At 45.1% G+C, this 24,068-nt stretch overlaps 1 protein-coding gene and 1 non-coding gene across 2 annotated transcripts in view; both read left to right on the top strand.

The window, feature by feature from the left end:
- MAML1 (mastermind like transcriptional coactivator 1) overlaps positions 1–21,915 on the top strand; it is a 49,117-nt gene extending 27,202 nt beyond the window's left edge. The window contains exons 2-5 of the mRNA XM_007169937.2: positions 10,968–12,380; positions 14,626–14,865; positions 16,360–16,456; positions 18,402–21,915. Coding sequence (XP_007169999.2) covers positions 10,968–12,380; positions 14,626–14,865; positions 16,360–16,456; positions 18,402–19,381 — 2,730 coding nt within the window. The 3' untranslated portion in view covers positions 19,382–21,915. The remainder of the gene's footprint in view (positions 1–10,967; positions 12,381–14,625; positions 14,866–16,359; positions 16,457–18,401) is intronic.
- On the top strand, positions 13,720–13,792 carry TRNAW-CCA (transfer RNA tryptophan (anticodon CCA)). Its single transcript has one exon. It is a non-coding gene; the product is annotated as a tRNA-Trp (tRNA).
- Positions 21,916–24,068: the final 2,153 nt, after the last annotated feature.

The following is a 24,068-nucleotide window of genomic DNA, read 5'->3' as shown; positions in this document are numbered from 1 at the left end:
TTATCCCCAGTGCCTAGTGCTCTGCCTAGCATATAGTGAAAACCTAGTGAATATCTGAATTCACCGTTACTTTCTGCACAGCCTGTATAAGGCATTATCTGTCACATAGTAGGATCTCGGTGATCGAGCACTGCATGAACCCGTGAGGGTATCTCCCTCTACAGGGCATTGCTCGATATTAACAGGACAGCAGTGTGGACCTTTAAAGCTGAGTGGAACTATAGGTCATTTTACCCAGGATCTTAATTTTATAGGGCATGAAAGCAGATCCTAGAAGAATTGCATCTTAACTAAGATCACACAGCCAGTTAGCAGTAGCCTGCTTTGTTTTCATGTACACCATGCAACCTTCTGAGCCTCACGTGGCTTCCCAAATAGGTTTTTCTGTAGCAAAGAGAATGTGCGGACTGCTTGCCAAGCATGAGAACCAATCTGTTTATCAATTTTGATTCTCAGTATACAGTGTGAATTTTAACTTTCTGCTTTATAACCATTGCAGGAAGAGATTACATTGTGTTAAATACATAGTCTTGCTTTCTTAAATAGCTTTTTATAAAAAAGCTTTTTAAAAGTTTTCTTATCAAAAAAGGTGATAGTCTAAACGGGAAAAGAATTTTAAAAAGAATAGATACATGTATATGTATAACGGAATCACTTTGCTGTACACCTGAAACTAACACAACGTTGTTAATCAACTATGCTCCAATGTAAAATAAAAATTTTTTAAAAAGGTGATAGTCATTTGCTAAAATGACATAGAACTGTATACCCACATTCTACCCATATCTTCTTCCTGGTTGATATTTTGCTATAATTATGTAAAATACAACTGTTGAGGGAAACTGGGTGAAGGGTACACAGGACCCTCTGTACTCTTTGCAACTTCCTATGAATCTATAATTGTTTCAAAATTTAAAAAAAAATTTTTTTAAGGTGATGATAAAAATGTCTAGGCACGAAACTATAAAGTTTTCTGGAAAATACATTTCTCAGAACTTGCCATTTTCAGTATATCCTTGTAGGCAGATTTAGTGGCAAGGAGTGGTGCTTACAGATCTCCTTAGTACTCAGTGTGCTTCTAATCAGTGATGATACCAAACTATTAAGACATAATGTCTTAAGAGTGGGAATCTTTAGTAGCAAATTATAGAAGGTTCTGTAACATTTTTTTCTTTAAATATTTTACAAAGAATCTTTTGTAGCCTTGGTGTGTGAGATTTTTTTCAGCACAGCCCATTTTTCTGGTAAGGTCTTAACAGGGCTCTTTGTGCTTGGTCTCAGGGAGGTTCTCCTTACAGTTTGAAACTCTGACTCACTCCCTGCTGCTTGTTTTTTACCAAACTCTTTTAGCTTCACAGGCGGAGGTGGGATTAATTTGGGACCGATCTCAGATTGATCAGGGAAGGGGCAGGGCTGTGGGGATCTGCTGCAGATCCTTCCCAAGACCTCTGAATGCTCAAACTTTAGGAAACCTCATGTAATCTGACTTTCATCTGCTATAAAACAGAAACAGTGATACTCATCTTCAGGGTACCTTTGAAGATTGAGTGAGATTCTGAATCAGTGGGGAATAGTAAGTGCAGATGCTGAGTGGTCTTCGAGGCACACTAAGGAAGTAATGACTTGTCCTTGCAGCATTTGGCTCAAATTAGTGCCTTATCAAAGTTGCTACTTTGGACCTCACTGATTTTTCCTCAAATCATTGAAACCTTTAATGTTGCATGAAAATAGATCCACTTTACCTTTAGAGGATCTTTTCCAACAACAGTCGGGGTTCCTGAGGGTCCTCACTGTATATACAGGGTACTAGAAGAGCTCATGGGAAAAAGAAAGGTGAGCGTGGTATTAGGTTGAAATTACCAATATTTAACTACTATTACCTTAAAGAGTTAAATGATTTTATATGTTTCAACCTATACTCTTTTTTTTTGAAGTATAGTTGATTTACAATGTTGTGTTAATTTCTGCTGTACAGCCGTGATTCAGTTATACATATATATTACGTTTTTTTATAAAATCCTTTTTGGACTTCCCTGGTGGTCCAGTGGTTAAGACTCCACACTTCCAATGCAGGGGGCACAGGTTCGATCCCTGGTCGGAGAAGTTCTGCATGCTGTGTGCTGTGGCAAAAAAAAAAAAAAAATTCTTTTCCATTATTGTTTATCATAGGATATTGAATGTAGTTCCCTGTGCTATACAGTAGGGCCTTGTTGTTTATCCATTCTATATATAATAGTTTGCACCTGCTAACCCCAAACTTCCAATCCATCCCTCCCCGACCCCCCACCCACCTTGGCAACCATGAGTCTGTTCTCTATGTCTGTGAATCTGTTTCTGTTTTGTAGATAGGTACATTTGTGTCATATTTTAGATTCCACATATAAGTGATATCATATGGTATTTGTCTTTCTCTTTCTGAATTACTTTACTTAGTATGATAATCTCTAGTTGCATCCACGTTGCTGCAAATGGCATTATTTCCTTCTTTTTTACGGCTGAGTAGTATTCCATTGTATAAACGTACCACATCTTCATTATCCATTCATCTGTTGATGGACATTTAGATTGTGAATAGTGCTGCTGTGAACATAGGGGTGCATGTATCTTTTTTAATTTTGTTTTGTTTTATTTTTTAGAAATTTATTTTTTATTTAATTTTGGCTGCGTTGGGTCTTCGTTGCTGTGCGCAGGCTTTCTTTAGTTGCAGCAAGTGGGGGCTACTGTTTGTTGCGGTACGTGGGCTTCTCATTGCGGTGGCTTCTCTTGTTACAGAGCATGGGCTCTAGGGCACATGGGCTTCAGTAGTTGTGGCTTGCGGGCTCTAGAGCGCCGGCTCAGTAATTGTGGCTCACGGGCTTAGTTGCTCTGCGGCATGTGGGATCTTCCTGGACCAGGGCTCGAACCCATGTCCCCTGCGTTGGCAGGTGGATTCTTAACCACTGCACCACCAGGGAAGTCCCTGTCTTTTTGAATTATAGTATTGTCTGGATATATGCCCAGGAGTGGGATTGCTGGAACATATGACAACTCTATTTTTAGTTTTCTGAGGAACCTCTATATTGTCAACCTATACTATTTTTTTTTTCCTTCTTCTTTTGGCCGCGCCACACAGCATGCGGATCTTAGTTCCCTGACCAGGGATTGAACCTGTGCCCCCTGCAGTGGAAGTGCAGAGTCCCAACCACTGGACCGCCAGGGAAATCCCTGTCAACCTGTACTTTCATCTACATGTCAGTGCATAAGGAACATTGATGAGAGAGCCACCCCTGTCTTGAACAGCCACATCTGTTTGTTAACTCAGAGTGGGAGAACTCTCATTTGGGGGAGTTTTACCACAAAGCACACTGGAATTTCATTGGTGGGTGGTGGAAGAGGGTGGAAGTAGAGACTAGGTGAGGGACTGTTCTCACTAAGTGAGGACTAGTGGGTGGGTGGGGACAGGATACTGATTTGGTGTCCATAAGGTGTGGCAACTCCAGCTTGACTCACCGTTGATATCCTGGGGCCCCTCTCCCAGAGTAGAAGATGATGGGTGGCACAGGCTAGGGTAGGAGTCAAGACTGACTGGGTGAGCATGCAGGGCCTCCAGTTTACCATCAAGCATGAAGTATTCTTCAACAAAACCCCCTTGTGGAGGAAATGAGCACCAGATCACATTATCCCAGAACTGAATCCTCCTGAAACCCTGTGCATCGGGAGACCATTAGGTAGTTACAACAGAAACCTCTGAGCTGAGTACCCAGAAGTACCAGATACACTGAGGGCAAGCACAAGGGCAGCCAGTCTTGTATGCTTTATAGCTCTTACTGTGTTTGTTCTTAAATAATTTATAATCAGTTCAGACCATTTTTCCCATCTCTGTTTTAAATTCCTAGAGATCAGGCTCCATGGTTTACTCATCTTTGTCTTCCTCTACAGTGCCCTGCACATATCAGGCACTCCTGCAAATGCTCAAGACTCAGAAATCTGCCAGAGCCACCATATTCCACACTTCCCAAACCCACCTACATCATTCCAGTTAAATTTTGTGCACAGTTGAGAAAATGACCTGGCGTTTCCTTTGGCTAAAAGCAGTTGGTATTGCAAAATTAAGTTGTTGCTTTGGAACTTGTCTGTAGCTGTTTACATGTGGATATTGAAAGAGGACATGGTAGCTTTTATAACTGTTATAGCAAAGAAGGATTCTGTTTCTAATCTGGGACAATCAGCTGACTCACCAGGTGCATTGACCTCTTAGGTGTCCATCTTCCCCCTTAGGAAAATAGAAAACTGAGCTCCCAGGTTTACAGAGAGCCCAAACCTGACACTGAGGAACAAATGATTTTCCAAAAAAAAGAAATAATAGAAAGAATAACCCCCCCGAAAATTAGCAACTCATTTTTATTTCCTTCTGACCGATTAAATGGGTATGAATTTACCTTCCCAGAAGGAAACTTTTAAAACAAAGGATCTTATAAAGGGTCCATTTTAGGATTATGGTTCCTTTCCCCCTCTCACCCCTAGGTGGCAGCAGGAAGCAGAAAAACCTACATGAAAGTAAAGCACACATGTCCTTGTGTTGTAGGGGCTGTGTTCTTAGTTTTGTTTTGTTTTAATATTTATTTATTTATTTATTTGGCTGTGCCAGGTCTTAGTTGAAGCACGTGGGATCTTTGTTGCGGCAAGCGGGATCTTTAGTTGTGGCACACGAACTCTTAGTTGTGGCATGTGGGATCTAGTTCCCTGACCAGGGATCCAACCTGGGCCCCCTGCATTGGGAGCATGGTGTCTTAGCCATTGGACCACCGGGGAAGTCCCAGTATTTTTTTTTTAATTGAAGTGTAGTTGATTTACAATGTTGTGTTAATTACTGCTGTACAGCAAAGTGATTCAGTTATACATATATATATACATTCTTTTTTTTATATTCTTTTCCATTATGGTTTATCATAAGATAGTAAATATAGTTCTCTGCGCTATACAGTAACACCTTGCTTATCCATTCTGTATATAAAAACTTACATCTGCTAACCCCAACCTCCCACTCCAACCCCTCCCCACTGGCAACCACCAGTCTGTTCTCTATGTCCGTGATTCTATTTATTTCATAGATAAGTTCATTTGTGTCGTATTTTAGATTCCACATATAAGTGATATATCATGGTATTTGTCTTTCTCTTTCTGGCTTACATTACTTAGTATGATAATCTCTAGTTTCATCCATGTTGCTGCTAATGGCATTATTTCCTTCTTTTCTATGGCTGAGTAGTATTCCATTGTATATATGTACCACATCTTCTTTATCCATTCATCTGTCGATGGACATTTAGGTCGTTTTCAGGTCTTGGCTGTTGTGAATAGTGCTGCTGTGAACATAGCAATGCATGTATCTTTCTGAATTATAGTTTTGTCTGGATATATACCCAGGAGTGGGATTGCTGGATCATATGGTAATTCTATTTTTAGTTTCTTGAGGAACCTCCATACTGTTTTCCACAGTGGCTGCACTAACTGACATCCCCACCAACAGCATGGGAGGGTTCCCTTTTCTCCACACCCTCTCCAACATTTATTTTATTTTATTTTTTAAAGGGTTTTTTTTAATATAAATTTATTTATTTTATTTTTGGCTGCGTTGGGTCTAAGTTGCTGCACACGGGCTTTCTCTAGTTGCAGCGAGTGGGGGCTGCTGTTCATTGCGGTGCGTGAGTCTCTCATTGCAGTGGCCTCTCTTTGTTTTGGAGCATGGGCTCTAGGCACAGGGACTTAAGTAGTTGTGGCGTGTGGGCCCAGTACTTGTGGCTTGCAGGCTCTGGAGTGCAGGCTCAGTAGTTGTGCACAGGCTTAGTTGCTCCACAGCATGTGGGATCTTCCCGGACCAGAGCTCGAACCCATGTCCCCTGCATTGGCAGGTGGATTCCCAGCCATTGCACCACCAGGGAAGCCCTCCAGCATTCATTGTTTGTAGATTTTTTGATGATGGCCATTCTGACTGGTGTAAGGTGATAGATAGACCTCATTGTAGTTTTGATTTGCATTTGTCTGATAATTAGCCATGTTGAGCATCTTTTCATATGCCTATTGGCCATCTGTATGTCTTCTTTGGAGAAATGTCTATTTAGAGGTCTTCTGCCCATTTTTTTTTTTTTTTAAACATCTTTATTGAAGTATAATTGCCTTACAATAGTGTGTTAGCTTCTGCTTTATAACAAAGTGAATCAGTTATACATATACAATATGTTCCCATTTCTCTTCCCTCTTGCATCTCCCTCCCTCCCACCCTCCCCATCCCACCCCTCTAGGTGGTCACAAAGCACCGAGCTGATCTCCCTGTGCTGTGCGGCTGCTTCCCACTAGTTATCTATTTTACATTTGGTAGTGTATATATGTCCATGACACTCTCTTACCCTGTCACATCTCACCCCACCCCCTCCCCATATCCTCAAGTCCATTCTCTAGTAGGTCTGTGTCTTTATTCCCGTCTTGCCACTAGGTTCTTCATGGCCTTTTTTTTTTTTTTTTTTCCCTTAGATTCCGTATATATGTGTTAGCATACTGTATTTGTTTTTCTCTTTCTGACTTACTTCACTCTGTATGACAGACTCTAACTCCATCCACCTCATTACAAATACCTCCATTTCATTTCTTTTTATGGCTGAGTAATATTCCATTGTATATATGTGCCACATCTTCTTCATCCATTCATCTGTCGATGGACATTTAGGTTGCTTCCATGTCCTGGCTATTGTAAATAGAGCTGCAATGAACATTTTGGTACATGACTCTTTTTGACCTATGGTTTTCTCAGGGTATATGCCCAGTAGTGGGATTGCTGGGTCGTATGGTAGTTCTATTTGTAGTTTTTTAAGGAACCTCCATACTGTTCTCCATAGTGGCTGTATCAATTTACATTCCCACCAACAGTGCAAGAGTGTTCCCTTTCCTCCACACCCTCTCCAGCATTTATTGTTTCTAGATTTTTTGATGATGGCCATTCTGACCGGTGTGAGATGATATCTCATTGTAGTTTTGATTTGCATTTCTCTAATGATTAATGATGTTGAGCATTCTTTCATGTGTCTGTAGGCCATCTGTATATCTTCTTTGGAGAAATGTCTATTTAGGTCTTCTGCCCATTTTTTGATTGGGTTGTTTGATTTTTTGTTGTCGAGTTATATGAGCTGTCTGTATATTTTGGAAATTAAGCCCTTGTCAGTCTCATCATTTGCAAATATTTTCTCGCATTCCATAGGTTGTCTTTACATTTTGTCTATGGTTTCCTTTGCTGTGCAAGAGCTTTTAAGTTTCATTAGGTCCTATTTGGTTTTTTTGTTTGGTTTGGTTTATATTTCTATTACCTTGGGAGACTGACCTAAGAAAACATTGGTACAATTCATGTCAGAGAATGTTTTGCCTATGATCTCTTCTAGGATTTTTATGGTGTCATGTCTTACATTTAAGTCTTTAAGCCATTTTGAGTTTATTTTTGTGTATGGTGAGAGGGTGTGTTCTAACTTCATTGATTTACATGCAGCTGTCCAACTTTCCCAACACCAGTTGCTGAAGAGACTGTCTTTTTCCCATTGTATATTCTTACCTCCTTTGTTGAAGATTAATTGATTGTAGGTGTGTAGGTTTATTTCTGGACCCTCTGTTCCATTGATCCATATGTCTGTTTTTGTGCCAATACCACACTGTTTTGATTACTATAGCTAGCTTTGTAGTATTGTCTGAAGTCTGGAAGGGTTATGCCTCCAGCTTTGTTCTTTTTCCTCAGGGTTGCTTTCACAATTCTGGGTCTTTTATGGTTCCATATGAATTTTAAGATTATTTGTTCTAGGGACTTCGCTGGTGGTCCAGTGGTAAAGCATCTGCATTACAATGCAGGGGACACGGGTTTGATCCCTGGTCAGGGAACTGAGATGCCACATGCTGCGGGGCAACTAAGCCCATGTGCCACAACTACTGAGCTCACACGCCTCAACTAGAGAGCCTGCATGCTGCAAACTACAGAGCCCACACGCCCTGGAACCCACGTGCCACAACTAGAGAAGAGAAAACCCACGTGCCACAACTAGATAGAAGCTCACTTGCTGCAACGAAGAGTCCATGTGCTGCCATGAAGATCCCACGTGCCGCAACCAAGACCCAACACAAGCCAAAAATAAATTAAATAAATAAATAAATCTTTTAAAACATGTTTTAAAAAAAGATTATTCTAGTTCTGTGGAAAATGTCATGGGTAATTTGAGAGGGATTGCATTAAATCTGTCAATTGCTTTGGGTAGTATGGCCATTTTAACGTATTAATAAGTATTCCAATCCAAGAGCATGGGATATCTTTCCATTTCTTTGAATCATCTTCAGTTTCCTTTATTAATGTTTGATAGTTCTCAGTGTCTAAGCCTTTCACCTCCTTGGTCAGGTTTATTCCTAAGTATTTTATTTTGGGGGGTGCGATTTTAAAAGGTATTCTTTTTTTTTTTTTACATTCCTTTTCTGATATTTCATTGTTGGTGTATAGAAATGCAACTGATTTCTGTATGTTAATCTTGTATCCTGCTACCTTGCTGAATTCGTTTATCAGTTCTAGTAGTTTTTGTGTGGAGTATTTAGGGTTTTCTGTGTATGGTATCATATCATCTGCATATAATGACAATTTTACCTTTTCTCTTGCAATTTGAATACCTTTTATTTCTTTTCTTGTCTGATTTCTGTGGCTAGGACTTCCAGTACTGTGTTGAATAGAAGAGGTGAGAGTGAGCATCCTTGTCTTGTTCCAGAATTTAGCAGGAAGGCTTTCAGCTTTTCACCACAGAATATTATATTGGCTGTGGGTTTGTCATAAATTTATTATCTTGAGATATGTTCCCTCTATACGTAGGGGCTGTGTTCTTGAGTCCTAGGATCATGTTTTGCTTATACCTCTGCCCTACAGTTCCATTTATTGAGCATTCCTAACCTTTTCTGAGCTAACTTAAGTACCCAGATATGCATTTAAAGAAATACTTAGCCAGGATTTATAGAACACTGTGCAGTCAGCTTTAACAGTTAAGAAATAGGGGCTTCCCTGGTGGCGCAGTGGTTAAGAATCTGCCTGCCAATGCAGGGGACACGGGTTCAAGCCCTGGTCTGGGAAGATCCCACATGCTGCGGAGCGACTAAGCCCGTGAGCCACAACTACTGGAGCCTGTGCTCCGCAACGGGAGAGGCCGCGACGGTGAGAGGCCCACGCACCGCGATGAAGAGTGGCCCCCGCTCGCTGCAACTGGAGAAAGCCCTTGCACAGAAACGAAGACCCAACACAGCCAAAAATAAAAAATATATATATAAATTTAAAAAAAAAGAAATAAAATCTTGAAGGAGAGGGAATGGAACATTAAAATTGGAACTCAGAGACTGATAAATTGCCCTCCTTGTTTTCTTGCTCATTGCACATTTGTGTCTACAGGTAGTTTGCTGCTGAGAGCTGGTGCCCTTGGCCCCCTCCTTCCCTCCACCCCCCACCCAGGGGGTCAGGTACTTCTGTGCTCAGCCTCCTGGGGTGGATGTGGTGGGTCACTGTGGCCCTTCTCTGCAGCAGAAGAAAGCAGCACAGAGTGTCCTGTGCTACTCTCTGACTCCTCTGAAATCTGCTTGAAGAAAATAATGAAAGCTATTAATTGGAATGTTGTAAATAGCACAGTATAAATGCTTAGGGCCAGTGGTTGGGGAGGAGGTTGGAATTGAGAGTGGGGGATAAAGGACAAAAATGTAACAGAAGTAAACATGGGAAAGGAGCAGACATGTATAGAGGCTAAGTGCAGGTGCCTCTTTAGTGGAAGAGTTGTGTCCTGGTAGCTGAAAACGAGGCTGGGAAATAATGGAAAGATACCACCTCTTCTCTTCCCTGTCATATTCTCTCCATGAAGCTCCTGCCCTTGAACTCTCAGGGTGCTTATTGCTCTATGGCTTGCATATGGTGTTTGTCTTATTCTGTAGCCATGTCCATGTATGTCCCATGTCCTAGAAGATTGGAAGCCCATGAAGAGCAGGGACCACCTCATTTGTCTTGATATCCCCACAGCACTTGTCCCTGACACACGGTAGACTCTTAATAAGGTTAGTTGAACAAATCCAATTGAGGAGAACATGGGGAAGTAAGTAACTGCCAGACAGACCTGACTGTGTTCAAATTAATGGTCTTGTTAAGAAGTGGTAGGGTTTGGGAGGGCTGGTGACTGGGTGCAGGGGATTAGAAGATGCTCACGGTTGGTGGGGAGCAGAGTGGGACAAAAGCCAAAAGGCAGAGGCCTGTAAGGCATATGAGGAAGCAGCCTAGCCTGGAGAGAAGGGGTGGAGCTGGGCAAGGGCAACTAGAAAGATGAGGAAGGGCATGAAAATGCCTGTGCACCAAGATGGAGGCCTGGAGCTTGTGATCAGTCCCCAACAAGGCCTGAAAAAGAGCCTGTACTAGCCAAGTCGCCTTTAGCTAAAAGCAACAGAAATCCAGGTTAAACCAGCTTAAACACAAGGAGGAATTTATTGGTTCCCATAAGTGAAAAGTCCAGGGGGATGGCTGGTCTCGTGTATAACCTAGATCTGGGATGCAAATGATGTCCTCAAGAATATATATGTATCCTTTGGCTCTTTCTCATTAGCTCCATTCTCAGTCACACCCTCAGATTAGATGACTGTGGGCTGCGTCAGGCTTGTGTCCTACAAAAAGAGCTGCAAGAGTCCAGGGACTGACGCATTGACTGCAGCCGGATTACTTTCCCACAGCTGAGCTAGTCTTCACTCAGGCAAGGCCACAGGAGAGGAAGAGGCAGAGACAACCCTGGAGGGGGAATGGGGGGGTGTTCCCAGAAGTGAGGGTTGTAAACTGGGCAAGCTAAATCGGCAGGAGAGCACTGCAGGGATACAGGCCCCTGGTTTAAGTCACCATTAGAAGCAGACGGGCCTCATACGTGGTGTATATATAAGTCACTCTTTTTCTTGTTTTTCAGCATCTCCATGATACAGTGAAGAGGAATCTCGATAGTGCCACATCCCCTCAGAATGGTGATCAACAGAATGGCTATGGAGACTTCTTTCCTGGGCATAAGAAGACCCGCCGGGAGGCCCCTCTGGGAGTTGCCGTCTCTTCCAATGGCCTGCCTCCAGCCTCCCCCCTTGGTCAGCCTGACAAGCCTGGCACAGAGGCCCTACAGGCCAGCGGGAAGCACTCCCTGGGGCTGGACTCCATCAACAAGAAGTGTCTGGCAGACTCGAGCCTCCACTTGAATGGAGGCAGCAACCCCAGTGAGTCGTTTCCCCTGAGCCTGAATAAAGAACTGAAGCAGGAGCCCGTGGATGACCTGCCTTGCATGATCGCAGGGGCCGGAGGCTCCATATCTCAAAGCAACCTCATGCCTGACCTCAACCTGAATGAGCAGGAGTGGAAGGAGCTCATCGAGGAGCTGAACAGGTCAGTGCCTGATGAAGACATGAAGGATCTATTTAATGAGGACTTTGAAGAGAAGAAGGATCCAGAGTCTTCTGGTTCTGCCACACAGACCCCCTTGGCACAGGACATTAATATTAAAACAGAATTCTCTCCAGCAGCCTTTGAACAAGAACAGTTAGGCTCTCCTCAAGTGAGGGCTGGGTCTGCAGGACAGACCTTTATGGGGCCTTCATCTGGCCCTGTGAGCACAGATTCACCCAGCCTAGGGGGCTCTCAGCCCCTGTTCCACACCTCTGGTCAGCCTGGGGTGGACAATCCCAGTCCCAACCTGATGTCGGCATCAGCCCAGGCCCAGAATGCACAAAGAGCCCTCTCCAGTGTGGTGTTGCCTAGCCAGGGCCCAGGCGGGAGCTCAGAGCTGTCCTCTGCCCACCAACTCCAGCAGATCGCTGCCAAGCAGAAGCGTGAGCAGATGCTCCAGAACCCACAGCAGGCTGCCCCAGCACCAGCTCCAGGCCAGATATCCACGTGGCAGCAGACAGGCCCCTCCCACAGTCCCTTAAATGTCCCTTATTCCATGGAAAAACCTGCCAGCCCTCCCGGTTACAAGCAAGACTTCACTAGCTCCAAACTGCTCATGATGCCCAGTGTGAACAAGAGCTCCCCTCGGCCCGGAGGCCCCTACCTCCAGCCCAGCCATGTGAACCTGCTGAGTCACCAGCCACCAAGTAACTTGAATCAGAATCCCGTGGCTAACCAAGGATCAGTGCTGGACTACGGCAACACCAAACCCCTTTCTCACTACAAAGCAGACTGTGGGCAAGGCGGCCCTGGGGCTGGCCAGAGCAAGCCGACCCTGATGGCTTATCTTCCCCAGCAGCTGTCTCATCTGAACAACGAGCAGAACTCCTTATTTCTAATGAAACCAAAGCCAGGAAGTTTGCCCTTCCGATCACTGGTTCCACCTAGCCAGGTGAGCACAGGGCTTTACTCTGTTACTCTGCATCCACATCCATCCTGGTGTGGTTACCAGATCCCAGGTAGTTGCGGAACAAAGGGAGGGAGGGAGCTGGTACTTTCGTCCTTTGACTCCCTTGGGAGTGAAAATTGACCAAGCAAATGAGGATTGATTCTTAATAAACAAAAATAGGGTAAAATTCCCTAGTGTAACTTGGTTTTAACTGTATACCCGTTTGAGGAATCCCCTGCACTTGGTCTGGTGTCTCTTTCACGCCATACAACTTAAGTCATTTGTGGCAAGATCACATTTAATGTCCTTAGAGGCTCTGCTTTTTTTTTTTATATACCACTTTTCAGACATGTGTGTTCAAAATACCATAAGTTTTAGTAAGCTTATAACATTTAGGTGAGTGCTGATTCCTAACAGGTTATTTGGTCAAGACATTCAAGCCTGGCAGAATCACATGGCTTTGTAGGGTGGAGAATGGTCAAGTACCATTCTATGATGATCATTATTTGCACTTCTACTCACATTCAAATATGTTCTAAAATGTCTTCCCACTGTAAGCCTTCTCATGGCTAGGGCTTGTATAGTAAACAAACACAGAGTGTTCCCGGACTTCCTCAAAGTTAGCACTTGTTTTTCTTACTCCACAGTGTGTCCTGGATTGTCTTCTATATCTATAGAAGACATATATATATAGATCCATTGATACTTTTTAACACTTGTGTGACAATAGTTGTGTCACATGCAGTTGGGTGTATTGCATTGCCTCCTTTCTTTCACTGCTGTAAGCCTGCAGTCTATTTGTAGCACACTCTAAAATTTTAAAAATTAAAAATTAAAAAACTCAATGCTAGTAATACTATGAGGAAATTGACATGTTCAGATAGTAGTGAGGGTGTGTAAATGGGCACAATGCTTTTGGAAAGTAATTTGACATTTCGGATCTTTCATAAGCCATAAAAATGTTCGTAAGCATTGACACATTATATACCCCTGCAAGAAATAATCCAAAAAAAAGAAGAAAGTTACATACAAGATATTCATTGCATGATTATTTCTCATAGCCAAAAACTGGAGGCAGTCTAAGCATCTGTCAGCAGAAGAATGCATGTGTAAACGTTTATACTTCTAATTATTTCAGCCACTAAACTGCTACACAGCCACTGAGAGCATCCTAAAAAAAGAGCTGCACAGTGATGTCTGCCATTTCAGTAGTACTTTGCACCTCACAAGACACTCTTGTAGTCCATAAGCTTCTGGTGATTGGGGTGAGGCGATTACTTCAGAATCTGTCTGCTCAAAGATTAGAATCTTGTAAAAAGATTAAATATACAAATGAGGGACTTCCCTGGTAGTCCAGTGGTTAAGACTCCACGCTCCCAATGCAGGGGGCCCAGGTTCAATCCCTGGTCAGGGAACTAGATCCCACATGCCGCAACTAAGACCCGGTGCAGCCAAATATATACATACATACATACATACAAATAAATAAGGACTGGGGAGAAGCTCAAAAAGTTGAATTTGTTTAAATGATAATTGCTTTTTGCCTTTTTCCTGTATGAGTTAAAATTTCTCCTTTTCTTTTAAAGGTAAGTAATGATGTTGGGGTAATATTGTGGTAACCTTTGACATGACTCTCACTTTAGGTCCAGGTATTAATAGAGAATATCCATTAAAGTTCTCATTGGTACTCAGTATTTTTTGATCATGAGTATCTGACAAAAGTCAAGCAGTCTCTTCCCAGGAAAATGCTGTACACAGGTGGACAAACCATATAATTTCAGGAGGTTCAGGGACAGCCCTGCCACCAGGGGCCCAAGGTTTGCACACTCAGAATGTAGCATCTCCATCGACCAGAGCCCCTCAGAAGTTCCTCCTCTGGGGACCTGTCCACACCCATGCATTCCAGTAAGGGAGCATTTATAAGCTACAGTAGCCACTGGAACTATGTATACAAATATACGAGTTTAAATGTAAAATCACACCTTTGCCACTGGTGAATCATAGGAAACAAACCTAACATGCAGCTAGTGACTGTTCATTGCCATGCCTGGATACTCAGGTGTTAGTGCTATTGGTCTGCAGCCCCACCCTAGAGGGTGGTTTCACTGGAGTCACCTGCAGGGAAGAAGAGGCTTCAAGAGAGAGCCTTGAGCCAGGCTTTCACTGGATGCAGCTCATCTTCTCTGATCAGGGCTTACAGTCTTCAGTGTGTCCCACCTGACTTGAGACCCCCTTTCTGTGTTGACAGGACCAGAACCCTCCCAGCGTCCCTGTACCAACCCAGGCTGCCAGTGTGGGGACTCAGCCACCCACCGTGTCCGTGGCCAGCACTCACAGTAGCACCTCCTTTCTCAGTAACCAGCAGCAGGCAGCTGTAATGAAGCAGCATCAGTTGCTTTTGGACCAACAGAAACAGAGGGAGCAGCAACAAAAGCATTTGCAACAACAGCAGTTTTTGCAAAGGCAACAGCACCTTCTGGCAGAACAGGTAAAGAGAAAGGTGGAAGAAAACCCCACCATCCCTTCCCATGTTTGGCTGCCTCCCAAGTCACTGCAGTGGCTAAAAGCTCCAGTGTGTATGTATGTGGATTTGTGATTGTATGCCCGGTATTAGAGTACTCCTGGAAACAGGAGTGTGGTATTTCTCAGACAGTGGTAGCCTGTGTCAGAGCAGCTTTATGTCACTCAGTGGGGATCAATGAAGGCCGAACCTGTGGCTAAAACTGTATGTGTTAGGAACATTTTTCCATGTCCCTTGTCAGCAGCTACCAAAGCACTGAGCTCACTGGTCCACCAGTTTGCTATGGGATCCACCTTTTTTGTAAAGGTAGAGATTGCTATAAGGGAGAACATAAAGCAGGGAAATGAAGACATCCCTGAGGTCCTGGGGTTCAAGAATCAGGACTGACAAGCCCCCTCCCAGTCCTGCAGTTCACCCACTTGGTCACCAAATGTAGTGTTCAGGTACCAAGGTTACAGGAGTTCTCAGGATTTTAAATTACATCCTTAAGACATAAGAGAACTAGCTACCCAGAGGATAAAGTTGATTGAGGATGACTTTAAAACCCACATTACTGCCTCATTTCTGCCATTTTTTAAATAACAGCTTTATTGGGATGTAATTCACATGACATACAATCCACCCATTTAAAGTGTATAATTCAAATAGTTTTTAGTTTATTCACAGAGTTATACAAACCATCACCACAGCCACTTTTAGAACATTACCTAAAAGAAACCCTGTACCCATTAAAAGTTGTTCCCCCATCTTCCCAAGCTTAGGGAACCACTAATCTACTTTTTATCTCTATAGATTTACCTATTCTGGACATTTCATATAAATGCATTCAAGATTCAACCATATTGTAGCATGTATCCGTACTTCACTCCTTTCTGTGGCTGAATAATATTCCATTATATGAATATGCTGCATTTTATTTATCTGTTCATCAGTTTATAGACGTTTGGGTTATTTCCCCTTTTTGTGGACATAGGTTTTCAGTCCTCTTGAGTATACACCCAGGGATGGAATTGTTGGGTCATATGGTAACTCTTTAGTTTAACCTTTTGAGAAACTGCCAGACTGTTTTCCAAAGCAGCTGCACCATTTTGCGTTCCCACAGCAGTGTGTGAGGGGGCCAGTTTCTCCACATCCGTGACACACTTACCTGTCTTTTTGATTCTAGCCATCCTAGTAGATGTGAAGTGGTATCTATCTCATTGTGGCTTTGATTTGCATTTCCCTGGTCTGCCATTCTTTTTTCTTTTAACTGATATATCACCTTTTTTTTTTATTTTTAAATCATTGCCCCATCCTTCTGTCTTATACTGCAATTTATTGAGTCCCCCAAATGAGATTACGAGCATTATCTCCATAGGAGTCCCTCTGAGTAACAAATTTGGACAGTTTACTTTTCTCTAATCGCTTTGTTTTTGTTTTATGTGGGTCTTGTTGTTTTCTGTTGTTATTGGCATTTTCTAGGAGAAGCAACAATTTCAGCGCCATCTGACCCGCCCGCCACCCCAGTACCAAGACCCAACACAGAGCACCTTCCCACAACAGGTTGGACAGTTCACAGGTGAGGAGTGTCTGAGGCAGTGGAGTGGGGCAGGGGAAGGCAGGCACTGGACAGAGCTGGTAGGCTGTTGCACTCATGCTGAGTTCCTGCTGTCCGCCCAGCTTTATGCTGTAGATGCTAAATGGATGTATATGCTCCTGTAACTCCATTCTGCATAAGGAGCCTAGCGTTCTGGTTACCCTACAGGTCAGGAGAAGAAAGTCATAGAGGCAGACTACTTTGGCTAAGTGCTTTGGCTGGGTCCCTGGCTGTATAATCTTTTGAGGCAAAATCATCTGTAGTTGGAAGATATCTTATCAATAGGAAGTGGCTTCTGTAATTCTTAAGAAAGTTCTTTGCTTCTACCATTATGTGTCTGTTCAAAAAATGACCCTCTCCTATTTTCCAGATAAGGAGAGACTTAATGCACTTGTATGGCCTTTTGCTTCTTTTCTTTCTTCCTGTCTGCTCATATTGGTGTCACGGATGGCAGTATCAGCAGCAGACAGTTGACGAGAAAGGGGCAGGAAGCATTCTGAGGTCTCAGCTGTCATGTCTCAGATATGTGAGGGAACCTGACCGCCATTGCTCAGGCTGTTGCTCCAGAAATATAGAGAGATTTCAGTTGACAGATGCAGTAAAATCTAGGCCATACCTGCCTTCCTAGCTCTTGGAATATCTTCGAAACCTGTGCTTCTCTTGGTCAGTGATTCTCGCTATAAAGTGTCCCAGAGAAGTTGACCACAGCTGTGCATTCCAGAGGAGACTTAAGTGGGGTTTTATGCTTGTGCTAACAGGGACCAGGGGTTGAAGTCTGTGGGCATCTCAGAAGCCTGGGTCTTGGCCAGCTTTCCTGCCTTCATCCCGTCTGATATTGTTGTGGGCTATCAGTGGGAGAGAAGTGGACTGTTTCAGCATTTCCCTTTTGTCTTCAGCTCAGTTTTTAGTTAGGTGCTGATGGAGAGAGGAAGAGGAGAAACAAAGTGTACTCAGTTATGGCCAACCCCTGAACAATCGCTCCCCTACCCACAAAAAAACATCTCAGTCAGGGCTGTCACCATGCATCCACTGCTTAAGACAGAGTCCCAAATAGCAAGTTCCCTGAGGACAGGACCCCTCTGTCCCATTCCGTGCTGTCTCCCCAGCACAGAACCCACCACAGAGCAGGTGCTCAGTAAATACCTTCTGATCTCAGTCCAGACTCCTTCCTGCCTTCACCACCCTGCAGTGCCACACTATGTGGGCTCATCTAAGTGATCCTGACAGTCCCTGCCGAGCTAGGTCTAAACCAGAGTCACAATCCAGCTCCCCTTTGGCTTTGCAACCCTGTCCCCTCCTGTGATGGCTGCAGCTCTTCTGAATCTGGCCGGGACCATCTCTTCCTTTTATCTCTAGACACTCTCCCCACATTCTAGCCATAGAGTTTGCCCCTTCCTCTGTGCCTGTCTTATAAATTATTTATTTATTTATTTTTGCTGTGTTGGGTCTTCGTCTCTGTGCGAGGGCCTCCTCTAGCTGCGGCGAGCTGGGGCCACTCCTCATCGCGGTGCGCGGGCCTCCCACCACCGCGGCCTCTCTTGTTGCGGAGCACAGGCTCCAGACGTGCAGGCTCAGCAATTGTGGCTCACGGACCCAGCTGCTCCGCGGCACGTGGGATCCTCCCAGACCAGGACTCGAACCCGTGTCCCCTGCATTGGCAGGCAGACTCCCAACCACTGCACCACCAGGGAAGCCCCTGTGCCTGTCTTAATCTGCTTTTTGCTGCAGACCGGCCTCCATTCCACCCTGTGGGAAACCTTTGCCCCCAGGGCTCTCTTTGAGGTTCCACTGATCATGAGGTATCTGATGTTCTGATTTTGCCTTTCAGGCCTGTGGGATAGCAGCTGCAGCTTGGGTCTTGGAGGTATCTCCATAGTGGTGGTGAAGAAATGCTAGCTTAGTTGACAGAATTTTCTCTGTCTTCTAGGGTCCTCTTCTGCCATGCCTGGCATGAACAACTTGGGTCCATCTAACTCCAGCTGTCCTCGAGTGTTCCCTCAGGCAGGGAATCTGATGCCAATGGGCCCTGGACACACTTCGGTTTCCTCTCTCCCTTCAAGCTCAGGCCAGCAGGACCGGGGTGTGGCTCAGTTCACTGGCTCGCAAAGCATGCCACAGGGCAGCCTCTATGGCATGGCTTCTGGTATGACCCAGAGAGTTGCCCAGCCCCCGCCACAGGCCACCAATGGACATGCCCACATTCCACGGCAGACCGGTGTGGGCCCGAACACCTCGGTTTCAGCTGCCTATGGGCAGAACTCTCTGGGGAACTCGGGTCTCTCCCAACAGCACAATAAGGGGACCCTGAACTCTGGTTTAACTAAGCCACAGGTCCCAAGGGTATCGGCAACCATGGGAGGCCAGAATTCCACATGGCAACATCAGGGAATGCCGAACCTGAGTGGCCAAACCCCAGGGAACAACTCCGTAAGCCCCTTCACTGCAGCTTCCAGTTTCCACATGCAGCAGGCCCACCTGAAGATGTCCAGCCCGCAGTTCTCCCAGGCGATGCCCAGCAGGCCCATGGCCCCCATGAGCTCAGCAGCTGCAGTGGGGTCCATGCTGCCCCCTGTGAGCACACAGCAGAGGACCAGTGCCCCTGCCCCAGCACCTCCCCAGGGAGCCCCACAGCAGGCCTTGCCGGGCCTGAGCCCAGCTGGGCCTGAGCTGGGGGCCTTCAGCCAGAGCCCCGCCCCAACAGTGAGTGGCCGGGCAGGGCTACACTGTGCCCAAGCCTACCCTGTGCGGACCGCAGGCCAAGAACTGCCCTTTGCCTACAGTGGGCAGCCGGGTAGCAGCGGGCTGGCCAGTATGGCCGGAGATGCCGACCTGATCGACTCCCTGCTGAAGAACAGGACTTCGGAGGAGTGGATGAATGATTTGGACGACCTTCTAGGACCTCAGTAACAGGAGGATTTGTGGTGTTTTCAGTGTTCATACAGCCTATATTTTTGTTCTCAAATTCAAGAAAGAGCAACTACTTTGGACCAAAAGCCCACAGCCCAGGGAGCTGGGCAGGTAGAGCTAGAGCCATGGGGTTGAGGCCTGGTCCTCCCAGGCTCTTTGGGACCCAGGGCTCCCAGCCAGCAGTTGTGGTATGTTGGGCTGGCCCCACCCCATCTGCTGGCATCGTTATCTGGTGTTGGGACAGCAGGACAGGGTTCTGCAGGTGGTTTTCTATCCAAATGACCAAATAACCAACAGTGAAACCCCACGATGTCAGGCTTATAAAAATCTGTGCTATCATGTTGACTTAATCCAAAATTTCTCCACTTGCCCCAGTTTGGGGACAAATTTTTGTTGAAACTTTATAGCAGAACTATTTGCAATTTGTAGCATAGAAAAGATTTTAAATTTTTTTTAAGGTTTTAAAGCAGATTAGGGTAGGTGGTGGTTTAAATTGATAAGTGGCATTGGGAACTTAGGGTTTCCTTTTGATTAAGAGCCTTTTTTATTCCTGCTCTTTGTCAGCTTTCAGGGCAAAGGGAGGCGCACTGGGAAATCATTTCCGTAAGTGCAGGCTGTGACTGCACGTGCCAAAAGGAGCAGGATGCCATGAGACAGCAGAGTTAGTGACGCAGATCTGGTCTTTCCAGCAGCTGCTCCTCCTCCCAGAGTGCTGGTCTTCCAGGCTGGACGTGGGCTGAGGAATCCCTTCCTCCCATGTGTTGGTAGCAAGACCCCAGGCAGCCCCCAGGCCAAATGCTGAAATGAAATAATTGGGATTCCTGTGTCCTCTTTTGTTTCTCCTTTTGCAGTTTCTCCGAAAACTCATATTTAATATGTTAGGAAGGTGATCATTGTTGAGTTATGCACAGATGTCTTTCCTGCACCCTGTTTTCATTTCCCATAACCTTTCTTTCTGCCTCCCCTTCTTTCTCCAGCCCAAATGGAAAAACTCCTTAAGCCACTGATTTACTAGATTGGAGAGGGAAAGGAAGAGTCATTAGAATTCCCTAGGGAAGCCTAGCATAGTAAGGAGCTGGGTATCCCTTCCCCAGAAAGCAAAGGTTTGTGGGAAGGAGAAAAATAGGTGTGCCCTGTTTGGCAGGGAGGACGCAGGCCGGGCCAGAGGAAGGAATTCCACTTTGTTTTACTACTTCTGCCACTCCCTTGTCAGATGACTTGCACTTTTTAAAGAGAATTGCTTTGTAACACTAATACATCCTTTCTAACGATTCAAGTGGATTTCTCTTTTAAGGTCTATGACTTTTTAGGTCTTGACTAAGCTAAGAGTCCACAACAACCTGTGGGCTGTTTGTGGGAAATGAAGACAGCACTTCGATGTAACGAAAGCAACATGGTAAGCACAAGGTGAGACCCTTTTAAATGGGATGTCAGAGAGAAAATAGTACACTGAAAAGAGTGGCGTATATGCAGAGTGGTCTCTGGCAAAACCGCAACCCCATTTTTATTTCCCTGGAGCCTCAAAATGGATAATTCAAGGAGTATCATATGTAAAGAATTGAGCCAAGGAAAATATTCACACAACCAGCTTGAGTGGCTTTGAGGGGACAAAGGGTTGTACACACATTGGTAATTATTTTGCACCAGCAGTGCCTTTCATGGGGGTACTTGGACCCTCAGATCTTCTTCTCTAATAGCCATTTGCCACCACGGGTGGTGTTTGGGCCATTTCCCCTTTAAACACCCTCCCTGCCTTCCCCAGTTACTGAATATAACTCTCAAAGAAGGGAATGAATCATAAAGCCAGTGAAGACTCCACCCTCTGAGTGAGTTCCCCGATCTGAAGGGGAAGAGGGTGACTTCAGCGGGTTTTCTACCAAAAATAGCAGGCCGAAGGCTGGTGGTGGGTCCTTGTTCCTCTCCTGGTCTCCCTCTGGCTGCTGCTCACCTCTATCCCCGGGTGCTCGCACCTCTGCCTCCCCCTTGTGGGGAGGGCTGCCCCTGCCTTAGTCCTGGGGCCACCTAGACGGACAGCAGGCTTCTCACTTGCTGCAGTGTCAGAGCAATAAAATGTGATGCTTGGAGTCCCCCCAGGGAGCTGCCTGTGGCTTTATTTATGAATCTGGTTTTTGGGTAGTCAGGGAAGGAGACAACTCCACTTCAGTGCAAATCCCCATCTTCCAGGAGCCATGACTCAAAAGGGTGCTTGGACTTTTGTTATACACACTTGCTTTGTGTAAATAAATGTTTACAATTTTATATTAAAGGTGGAATAAGCGTTAGAGCTTCTGACTGTATATTTTTTACTTTTATAGATTTTAAAACTATGATCCTTTATATATGTGTTTTGGGGGCTATAAGTTTTATGTCAAACAGTTGGTATTGTTAACTTTTTACTGTCATCAGAGTACATAAAAGTCCTATTAATTCCCTTATTCTTCTACTTCCCTTAACTCTGGTATACACCAAAAAGAAATCTTTACTTTCCTGTTTTATCATTATAAAATAATAAAAGTATTTTGCTAGTATGGAAACGGCCCATGTATTTCACTTCACACGGCTGTGCCACAAGGTAGGAGGTGGACCAGTACACAGCTGCTTTGTTTGGTAGTTGATTTCCTTTTGTGATTTAGCTGCTTTCTTAATGCACATTGGTGGGGGGGGGGGGTCGTTGGTTTGTTTTTTGGTGATAGATAGGAAATTAGCACTGACATAGCCCAGGGCCACCGGTGTCGCCCCTCTCTAGACCTCATCCATGCCCTTATGTCTAATGTGAGGGAAGTTGGACTTCAGGGATACTTTAGATCCTTAGCAGTTCAGATGTTTTACTTAAACCCTTAGGTTTACCGTTCTCTAGGTCTTGTTTAGTTTTCTTTTTTATTGTAAGAAAGTGTGTGCTCTGGCATGTTCACCCACCCACTCCTGTCAGTGTCACACTGTGAAGGGGCATCAAATGATGACAGAAGCCACACTGGGAGCCTGGAAGGCAAATCTTTTCAGTGACCTCTCACCTCAGCCATAGGCTGGAAGCAGGTCAGACCTAGAGAAGCTGGAGCTCTTAGAAGGGCAGGAAAGAGCGTTCAGGGAGGAAGCCTGTCATGTGATGGAATTAGAAGGTTTAATTGCTCTAATGAAGCCTAACATAGCCATGTATATAAGGCACAGTAAAAGAAAGAACACAAGACTCATGAAGTCTTGGCTGAGAATGCACAGAATGTGTGTGTTGTTTGGGGTGGGGTGGGGGGCTCGCTCTCATTAGTGGTGAAGGAAGTACAAAACAGAACCAAAGGGAGATGATTCTGCTTGTCAGATTGCCTCAGTCATCCTTAGTGCTGACTGCAGTGTGATGAGGCAGGCTGCTGTACAACTTTTTTGTGGGAAGAAATTTTGAAAAAGGTAGCAAGCGCCTTAAAATATTCGTGCCGTCTGTCCACCCCAGAAATTCCAATTCTGAGAAGCCATCCTTGAAAATAATTCTGAGTGCAGAAAAAGGTTATATAGCACAGTGGTGTTCCTAGTAGCACTATTTATAACTGCAGAAAACTAGGAGAATCTAAAGAGCTGTCAGAGGGGATTGGTTAAGTAAACTGCAGTACTTCCTCTTGATGAGATACAATATAGTTACTTTAAATATTTAGGAAGGTTTTGAACATTGGAACTTGGAATGCTGGTTTTGTTGGGCTTCTGTTGGGAGCCAACAGAAAAACTGGCTAATAAAACCCTGAACATTCCCTGCCCCCAGTCTGTATTTTAGGTTACCAGCTAATTCCCAGAATCAGAGGAGGTGTTTAACAAGCCAGGCCTCAGGAGTGCCAAGGGTCAGGCAGTTCCAGTCTCTGCTGCCTGGCCACCTTCCCGAGTCAGTCGAGAGTTACAAGCCAGACTCGTGTGGTGACGGAGGCCGGCTTCTTGAGGCACAGCTCCCTCAGCTCATGTTTATAGAGCACCCACTATGTCCAGGCATTGTATTAGGAGCAGGGAAAGTAGCAGCAGTATAGGAGAGCAGGGCCCTGCTCCGTGGACCTTCAGTCTCATGTGAAGGGGGTGTCATAAACAGGTGACAGATGATTTCAGAACGGTGTCAGGAAGAAACTAAAGCAGTGCATAAGGTAGAGGCTGCCGTGGGGGAGGGGAGGCCTGAGAGACTTTAGACGTGGTGGGCAGAGCAGGCCCCTCTACGGAGACACCTAAGTGAAGCCGGGTGCAGGAAGGGAGCCGGCCAGAGCTCTGGGGAAGAGCAGTTCACAGCCACATGGAGCAGGAGAGGGAATTACCCAGAGGAAGAGGGTGCTGTTAACGGGAGGAGAGGAACGCTGAGAAGGTAAAATCAACAGATGCCCAACACATGTTCAGTTAAAAGCACAAAGGACATATATTGCATATAGGAGGAGAGCGGGCCCTTGCCTCTCTGCCAGGTGACCCCAGCACTGCAGCATCCGCAGTGCAGGCCTGCGCTACTCTGGGGCCTCTGCCAGCCCAGCCCAAGGAGATGCTGAAGGTAAGATGGGGTCCCACGTTCATCGCTGGGGTTGGACTGCTCCTGCCATCATTAGCAGCTTTATCAATTAGTCAACCTTAAGGCCAGTCAGCTGATGAGGGCATGGAAGTGGCAACGTGGAAGTGGTAACGGTGTTGAAAGATGCAAAATGGTGGTCGCCTATGAACTTGGTCCAAGGCTAGTCAACTA

This window comes from Balaenoptera acutorostrata, chromosome 2 (genome assembly GCF_949987535.1).
Source record: "Balaenoptera acutorostrata chromosome 2, mBalAcu1.1, whole genome shotgun sequence".
Taxonomy (NCBI): domain Eukaryota; kingdom Metazoa; phylum Chordata; class Mammalia; order Artiodactyla; family Balaenopteridae; genus Balaenoptera; species Balaenoptera acutorostrata.
Note: the sequence above shows the minus strand (reverse complement) of the source record. Positions and strands in the feature narration are given on the sequence as shown.